At 39.8% G+C, this 8,394-nt stretch overlaps 2 protein-coding genes across 3 annotated transcripts; one reads left to right on the forward strand and one right to left on the reverse strand.

Annotated features, from left to right (window-relative positions):
* Window positions 1-1,669: 1,669 nt before the first annotated feature.
* Window positions 1,670-5,397, reverse strand: alkbh1 (alkB homolog 1, histone H2A dioxygenase). Of its 2 annotated transcripts, XR_008693659.1 has the most exons (7): window positions 5,239-5,397; window positions 4,986-5,094; window positions 4,726-4,888; window positions 4,528-4,618; window positions 4,063-4,256; window positions 3,442-3,969; window positions 1,670-2,072 (listed from the first exon to the last, which is right to left on the reverse strand). XR_008693659.1 is itself a non-coding variant. In XM_029139028.3 (6 exons), exons 1-6 carry the CDS (start codon window positions 5,374-5,376, stop codon window positions 3,558-3,560), a joined length of 1,107 nt encoding a protein of 368 aa, XP_028994861.1. In that variant the 5' UTR covers window positions 5,377-5,397; the 3' UTR covers window positions 3,045-3,557. The 2 variants fall into 2 exon arrangements, 1 of the variants encoding a protein (XP_028994861.1); XM_029139028.3 differs by lacking the exon at window positions 1,670-2,072 and having other exon boundaries at window positions 3,045-3,969.
* Window positions 5,398-6,457: 1,060 nt separating this feature from the next.
* On the forward strand, window positions 6,458-8,303 carry slirp (SRA stem-loop interacting RNA binding protein). The gene is made up of 4 exons (XM_029139052.2): window positions 6,458-6,615; window positions 7,242-7,300; window positions 7,535-7,642; window positions 7,965-8,303. Exons 1-4 carry the CDS (start codon window positions 6,549-6,551, stop codon window positions 8,031-8,033), a joined length of 303 nt encoding a protein of 100 aa, XP_028994885.1. The 5' UTR covers window positions 6,458-6,548; the 3' UTR covers window positions 8,034-8,303.
* Window positions 8,304-8,394: the final 91 nt, after the last annotated feature.

Consider the following 8,394-nt stretch of genomic DNA (forward strand, 5'->3'; position numbering starts at 1 on the left):
AGAACAGCTGAAAAGAGTTGGTTTAATCAAGTCTGAGTTGTCTGACTCAGAGTTAAGCGCGTGCACCGCGACGATACAAAGCCCTGATCAATGGAGTGAAGATATTACGAGTCACCATGGCAACAGGACAACAAAAGACATACAGAAATGGATATGATACGTCAAGCACATAACTACTATGAGTCTATAATCCGTAGAAAAAGCAACACGGCTGCAGCGGCGAAAGAGAAAGAATTAGCTTGGAAGAAAATAGCTGCTCGAGTCAATGCGTAAGTTTACATTTTAATCATACAGTGTTCAGCGTAACTAAATACTAAATAATTTGAGTATTGTTGTTATTTTTCACTCGTAAAGTAAGGACTTTTTCACTCATCTAAGGCGTTACTTCAGTAATTGCATAAAATACTGATGTTTGTATGAATTAAAAGTGCAGTGTTATGTCTATGCATTTTTAAAATTCCTGTTGTGGTTGATGTGGGATTTGTAAAGTAATGATAATTCAATACTCCAATACGTTTTATGGAGAGCAATTATTACATTAATCTAATTAGGTTTTTTAAAAGTTACCCAAAACACGTAATAATATAAGAAATTAATTTCAGTTTTTATGTAGGTGCAATCCTGCAGACATAGAAGAACGTGGCTAAAAATGAAATGTAAAAACATAATTCAAACAGGTATAAGGCCCCATCATATCATGGGTGTAGACTACCTGACTTACAACATTTGACATATTAAATAACTAAATAGCATGCAGAGTATAGCAGTGCAGCAGCATTTTCAACATGGCTGTAATGTTTTCACACAGTTAAACATTTGACTTCTACTCAGCCAATAGAAAGAAGGCAGAGACTAGAACAACTGGTGGAGGACCTGCACCTCCACCTCTGACGCATGCAGAGGAGAAGGCCCTCAGCATGAACACTGGAAAGCAGAGGCTGAAGGAATTCCTGGAGGGAGTTCATCAGAACCAGTCACTCCCCAGGATACAAGTGCATGCGTAAAATGTAAGAGGCCTACCTATATATTTGATTTTTTACATAGGCTACTTTTGATATATCCATTTCTCAGAGTCTGGGTTGGGTCCTTTGTTGGTGATGGTAATATGTGAATCCTCCTGTCACAACAGAAACCCAGGATGTTGTGAGTATCATACTAAATAAAGCTTAAATTATGATAAGCAGTATTATAAAGTGTAATATTAATACAGTTTATACACAGCACATGATTTCTGATGTTTGTGTTGCGTAGCCTAAATGATGTAACTTGATCTCCAAGTATACATTATTATCTCCCCTCTGCCCCAGAGTGTGAAAGAACAGCAGGAGGAGGTCAGTCACATTCTGCTGCACAGATGCACACAGTTCAGTGACGTTCAGTAAATGCCAGAGTTCAATTCTGTAAGAGTAATGAGGAACTATGTCATGTAACTATAAATCTTCTGTATTTTAAGTTACCGGTTATTGAGTTGTATAAACTAAATCTCAAGGAAATGTTATACTTGTACCACAAGATTGAAAAGCCAGATCTAGAAATTGAAATTCCCAAACACAAGCTGGAGGTGAGTGTATAGTTAAAGGTGAATTGTATGAATTATTGGAAGAATCATAAAATCTAACAATTGCCTTTGTATTTGTAGGAAATGAAAAAAAAAACAAATACATTATGATTTACATCTATTCAGTTTCTTTTATTGGTGGTGATGGTTGATTAAGACATTAAAGCAAATCACATCTCTGACTGTCCATCCACTCTGCAGATTACCATGATGGAAGGAGTCTTCCTCAGGGTCTTGTATTTGTAAAGCAGGGTGTTGCTCCCCTCCAATAATTGCAATAATGTGGAGAACAACACATGTCCCAATAATGTCACAGGCCTCTCAGGTGTTTCCCTGAGGTGACGTAGGCACTGAAGACGTGCTTTCAACAGGCCTATGGTCATTTCCACCCGGGCTCTTGTTCTGCAGGGCCACATTAAAGCGCTGCTGGGGGCCTGCTTCAGGTTCTGGGTGAGGGGTCAGTAGTGTGGGCTGGCATTAACCCCTATCTCCAGCAGAAAGCCATCAATCTCTCCTAGAAGAAAGTTTACATTACTTTAGTGCTGCATAGAAGTGCTCCTGTGAGTGTGTAGTGCATGCTTTGAAATAAGTCTATAGGACATACATGTACTTACCACAGTGCAGCCTGTTATTTAGGGTTGACTCACGATATATTCATGAATTCACGTTTATGATATGTGCAGCATCACATATGATCTTGCTGATGTAAACAATGTAATAATATATGTATGGAGTCTCGATAAAAACGGTACCGCTCAAATAAATATGCACGGCGATATGACAGAAAATTAACTCGTGGCGTTAAAATCCTCTCGCGGCGTAAATTCAATGCCGTGTGAATTAATACAGCGTCCTCATCTACAGCATCCTCTAGAAACGGACATTTTGGTCTCTGCGCGAAGGAAACAGGTGAAATCTATGAATGAACTGAAAGATTAAACGAGGCATTTAAACACTGTTCACTTTAAAAAGGGGCGGAGACCGAAGGAAACTCTGGGTTTCCCGAATAAAACCTGCTCGCGACCAGGTTAGGTTCACAGAGTAAGTTGCCATAGTAACTGACTCTGAGTTTCAATTACCTTGCTTCTTGAAATGGGTTTAAACTTACCCCGCTTTACGGGTTTAAGTAACCCCGCTTTCTGAAACCGAAAACTCTGAGTTTTTCTCATTAAGAAACTTAACAAACTTAACAAAATCATTAACAAACTCAGAGTTTCCACAAAACCACCTTCTTGAAACGGCCCCCGATCTCCCCAGCTGATGTTTGTTGATGTGCATGATCAACAGCCATGTTTTCGATTTGCTTTTCCCCTTATTTTTATAATAAATCACACAAAAGACAACTCTCTCATCTGCCTTTTAGTGGGAAATTTCCACCACACAGGCACCACAGAGCCATAGCCACCAGACACAAAGGCAGCTTTTTCCCCCAGGATGTGTCTGAGCTGAGCTCCATCACATAGAGAAAGGACTCTGTAAAAACATGTGTGGTGCAGTTTTTTATTTTATTCTATTCTTTATTTTTTTATGCAAATAATGTATGTATATAACTGCAATTAATATGTGAATAATTACTGTTCGGTATGAAAAGACTGGGTCAGACTGGATGCAATTCCTTGTTTGTCTTGTGCAAACCTGGCGAATATAAATTATTCCGATTCTTGAACAAAAAAAACATATCCAAACATATCTTTGGATTTAAAACCTCAATGTCTGTGCACAGAAAAAAACAACCCTAGTAGTTTTTAACAGATTATTTACTCTGTGTGTTTCACTGAAGCACCCTGATGACTATTAAACTATCACAGACACAGCATTAAAGACAAAATGTGACGAATCAGTGCTTCATTTTGGGAGCTTAATATAAATACACGCTCACTCACCAGTCCAAAAAATAAGAAGTTTTGGCTCGAGGTAAAACCGTATTATTGCAAATGATGACTCCATGAACAGCAAAACCGGTCCTGCAGAGTCACATCTCTAATGGCATGAATCCATTTCATGTCTGTGCAGTCTCGCTCCTCTTCCTCTTCCCACTCTGTCCCTCCTCCGTGCTGTGAGCTGTCTGCTTTACATCAGTGCTTGTTTGTGGGAAGCTCTGTCCAGGCCCCAGCACCTGTCTGACAGTCACATTGACTCTGGAGCTCTGGATGTACCTGGAACACACGGCCCAGTCTTCCTCTGACACAGACTCCACCACTGCACCGTCCTGCCGGCTCAAAGCCAAGTTGTGGCTGTCCACCTCTAAATCTGGATGTCTCTGCGGCGCTGGGACGATGCGTGGAACGGCGTGGTACAGGAGACGGCTCTGTCCTGACATCACCATCACATCCCCACTGTGCATGTACAGCGCTGCGGGTGGATCCTTTCTACACAGTCCTCCCAGAAGAAAGATGGCAGTCTGCCCAAAACTGCCCCAGATAATATAGATACACACAAACATCTATATTATAGACATAAATAGTGACTGGCTGGAATTTTTTACTGTGGTTAACTTTTATCACCTGAGGGACAGCAGTGGGCGGCTGTGATCTAGTTCAGATTCATCTACATGGATTCCTAGAGAAGAATCAGATCGATAGTAGTTGAGGATTCCCGCCTCTGGGGAAAATCCTGGGAAGCCACAGGCAGCTGTTATTTGGACGGACAGCGTCTGGAGATCAGCTGGGAAAGGAGTGTAGTGGTCGGCAGAGTAGGTCTGAAAGTGGAACCACAAAGAGGAAACACGCTGATCACCCACAGCGTGCAAACCACCTGGTGCTAATTATGTAACATGATGCGAAGTGTTACAACACAAACCACTTAAAATGATACATACACAGGCTTAACATTTAATCGTGGAAGAAGGACTTTGCGTTTTTTCAAAATAAAAGCATTGTCAAAGATAAAACACCTGCCTACCTTTAACTAGATATGATGTGGTCGGTGCTCCTCAAAAACCACAATCAACAAAACAATGTGTTGCTCACCTTTGCATCCCAGTTGTAATGATATCCTAGTGTTACCCAGCGCAGCCTCTCCAGTAAAGTCTTTTCTTGTCTTTTTGCAGAAGGAAGGACACTGTGGACAACACTCAGGTTATGCTGTTGTCATCTGTGCACCTGCATCTATTTAAACTCATCCGATATAAGTGAGACATTAATGTGATAGTGTAGCTCTGCTGTCACCTGAGCCCCCGTAGGCTCTTCCCCCAGATGTCCTGGGTGTCGGTGGGGCACATGTGCATGTCCAGATTGCACACATTGGGCTTTTGTGGGTAGGTCTTCAGACACTGTCTGACCCAGAAGGGTTGGGAGCCGGGCAGAAACGGGTTGCAGATGAAGATGAAGCCTGGACAACACACCGCCCTTCTTATTTGTGTGGAGCCGCTGGTTATAATGAGAGCATTTGTACTTGGTCTGATGGTGAGGGTCTGTGCTAGCTCTACCTGGGTGCCCCTGCAGACTGAAGGCTCTCCAGCTTCTGACCGGCTGTAATCCAACCGTGGCAGCCTCCACGTCGCTCACTGCAGCAGGGTTCAGTGTGACTGCAACGACCTAGTAACCACAACAATAAAGAGACTGAAACGAGTGTCCGTGTTGACGATGGGTTTTCAGTATTCAGTACACTAGTCTAACATGTTGAAGAGTTGGACCAAAAGTTCTAGTCGCTCCGGTTCAGTCACGTGATTCTTTTCTCACCTTGTCAAGCAGTGTTGTTTTAGAAAAATCTAAGACGTCGCTGAAATCTGGCGGAGGGTTTCGTCTCTTGTAATACTTGAATATTTTCCTAAACGCGTCTTCTCCTGTCTGCACCATGGAGGCCGCCATCTTGTTCATGACGTAAAAGCGTGCGGCAACATTATAAAAGGTGCGTCACTTCCGACGCAAGTGTCCATTAGAGTTTTAGCTCCGTCTAGAAACAAATTATTAATTTTCTGTTCTACATTTTTCTAGCACGTCACCTGAAGCAGAGCTACTTCTTTTTGGTGTTTTTCTTTCTTCATATCTGTTCATCAATGCGGACATAAATCTGTAGGATGTTTACCTGTTCTGTAATCTTATTTTTCATAGCAGCCTCAGATTTGCCGCCATCTTCTGGAGCAAATATTCTAAGCAGACAGACTGTTCTGAACCTGTATACCTATATATAAATCAGACGTTGAGTTGCATTTTAACAGTAACCCATTAGATTCCGTATCATCAACATGTACCCTGCTGTATAGAACCATAACCAGGCCCAGGGGTTTAGTAACAGCACTTGGGGCTGCCTGAAGTAGAGCAGCGTCAGAACCTACGTTCTGTAGTGCAAACACGTGCATCACTAAGTCATAAAATTGTTTTGAAGTTGCATAAGGGGAAAAATTATAGGCACAGTAACTCCTATTAGCTCAATGTAAACATTCTTGATTCTTTTACCAAGATTGTAAAACTATGGGGAAAGAAGACGTGGATAATGAAATAAAGTATAGTAAGGCAGAAATAAAGACTATGATTAAAGATGGAATTAAAAAATTTGGCAGGAAGAATGGGATAGAGGAAGTAAGGACAGAACACATTACATAAAAAGGAAAGTGTATTAGGGTGATTTGATCACCAGAATGAGGTTCGGTCACACTGGTCTAAAGCGCACCAAAAAGACATTTACGAAACATAAGACAAGTGTGACAAGCATGTAGAAGTTCACTGCCCAGTGCCCAATATATAAAGAACAAGGTTAGAGGAACATTTAAGAGAAAAGAAAACTAAGCTGTATTTGAGGATAATATTGAAAATTAAAGCAGGAGACATGAGAATCATATTTCCTTTTTTAGGGTAGTTTTAAAATACAGTAAGTGGCGGTAATACACAAGTAAAGTCTGCAGACCGCAAACAAAAGTCAACCAGAAGAAGAAGAGTGGGCGTGGTTTAAGGCAGTCTCAACTACTCTTGATTCCGGGAGCCGTATGCAATAAACACCACCGAAGAAGTAATTTGTGTGCTAGGTCAGTGTTGCGCACCAAGGACGAAGCATGGCGGCGCCGACTAAGAAAGTTTTCGAGATTTTTGTGACAAGGGTTCCATGGACTGTAGCCAACAGTAAGTTTAATACTTGGTCCTGTTGTCATTGACATTTACACTGTAAACTGTCACAGTTTGATCCGTAAGCATCAGCAGCAGTCTGGCCGTTAAACGTTAGCATTAGCGTGTGAGAACAGAAGCGATAGCATGTGGATGAGCGAACGAACGAACGAATGAATGAATAAATGAATGAATGGCATTTGACACATTCAATTGATTTCGACTGGCTACAAAACACTGCTCTTACGTATCTAGTCCGCAGTGTTAGCTTAGCGTTTGCAGAAGCTACCTCTTCTAAAAGTAAAGTATGACTGACTGAGGGGGACGTTATAACAAGCCATCATTTGTCTGCGATTACATTATTGTTAGTCTAATACAGAACTAGTGATTCAGTTTTAGAATTTGATATATAGTAATATTAACTGTTAAACATATATAAAAGCTTGTCCTATATTCTTATTTCAGGGTTAAGAAAAAGCTGCTTCTGCACAGTATAAGGTGTAAAAACCTTTCATGTTTCGGTGGAGATATTCAAGTTGTCACCTAACGGAAGGTGGCTTTTTCAGTCAGACTGAAATTAAGATGCTGAAATTAGGATTTGATTAATGAAATATAAATGTTCTGTTTGTTGTTTTTTTTTACAGGAGAGATAAGGGAATACTTTGGACAGTTTGGGACTGTAAAGAGGTGTAAGCTGCTATTTGTAAGTTATTGCTGCATTAGAATGATGACCACCTTTTTATTTGATGTTTGAATCAAACAAAATTATGTTGTTTGGTGCTTATTTAATATTGTTCATTTTTGTTTGATACTGAGAAAAACCTGTCGGCTGAAACCTCAGTCTTTCTTGATTTAAGAATGATTTCTAAGTATCTGAATGCTTATATTTTAAGCTGGTCTATTATAAGTTTTGTGTTTATGTGCTGTATGTTACCAGGATAAAGACACAGGTTTCCACAAAGGCTTCTGCTGGATTGGATTCGCAACAGAGGAAGGACTCAACAACGCACTTAAGAAAGAGCCACATTTATTAGAGGGAGCAAAGGTAAGACACTTATCCCACACTATAACTAAAATAATCATACTGACAGAGCATAAATGTTATGAAGCCAAACTTAAGAGTTAAAACTCAAAGAATATAAAACAAATTAGATTAATTCTTCATATTTTAACAGTTTTATTTACTTTTTTTAATTGTCTTTTAAATTGTGAAAACATTCAGTTTACTTTTTACAACATTTAGAGGCAATTATTTTTTTTTCTTTTCACAAAACTTCACTATAAACCAATTTATCTTAATGAAATATGATTTAAAATTATATAAATCAAACTTTATTTCCTAATTTACTCTCTTTTTTTTTTTGCAGCTCCAGGTTCAGAGAAACAGAACTTCATTTGTAGACCATAGGTCACATAGGGACAATGATGATGACTGAGGCTCTCTAGATCTACTAGTGCAATGTTTTCTGAGCTGATTGACCTGTTGTTTTGTCTTCTACACAGTGAATAAATGTGGGCTTGGTTGTTATTGTCACTTTTATTTAGGTTGTCCTTATTCATTGTGAGCAGTTCAGTGCTCTAATTTTAAAAGCTCTCTTGTCCGTACCATCAATGATACACAGCAGATGAATGCTGCCTTTATACGGTTGATGAAACTTCATTCCCACTTTTCCAGTGCATGGGAAATAAAATCTTTATTTCCTGTCTGTTGTCTGAAAGTTGTTTTTACTACTACTACTTTTTTAAGACCTCTACATGTCTATGGGCTGTGTTCAATTTTACGTTTTTATTCTGTCA

Source organism: Betta splendens, chromosome 22, assembly GCF_900634795.4.
Source record: "Betta splendens chromosome 22, fBetSpl5.4, whole genome shotgun sequence".
Taxonomy (NCBI): Eukaryota; Metazoa; Chordata; class Actinopteri; order Anabantiformes; family Osphronemidae; genus Betta; species Betta splendens.

Coding starts and splice junctions, on each gene's coding strand:
- slirp (XM_029139052.2), top strand. CDS start 6,549: ATGGCGGCGCCGACTAAGAAAGTTTTCGAGATTTTTGTGACAAGGGTT. Junction 7,301..7,534: donor AGAGGTGTAAGCTGCTATTT/GTAAGTTATTGC, acceptor GTATGTTACCAG/GATAAAGACACAGGTTTCCA. Junction 7,643..7,964: donor ATTTATTAGAGGGAGCAAAG/GTAAGACACTTA, acceptor TTTTTTTTGCAG/CTCCAGGTTCAGAGAAACAG.
- alkbh1 (XM_029139028.3), bottom strand. CDS start 5,376: ATGAACAAGATGGCGGCCTCCATGGTGCAGACAGGAGAAGACGCGTTT. Junction 4,889..4,985: donor CAGTCTGCAGGGGCACCCAG/GTAGAGCTAGCA, acceptor TGTGTTGTCCAG/GCTTCATCTTCATCTGCAAC. Junction 3,970..4,062: donor CGCCCACTGCTGTCCCTCAG/GTGATAAAAGTT, acceptor TATCTGGGGCAG/TTTTGGGCAGACTGCCATCT.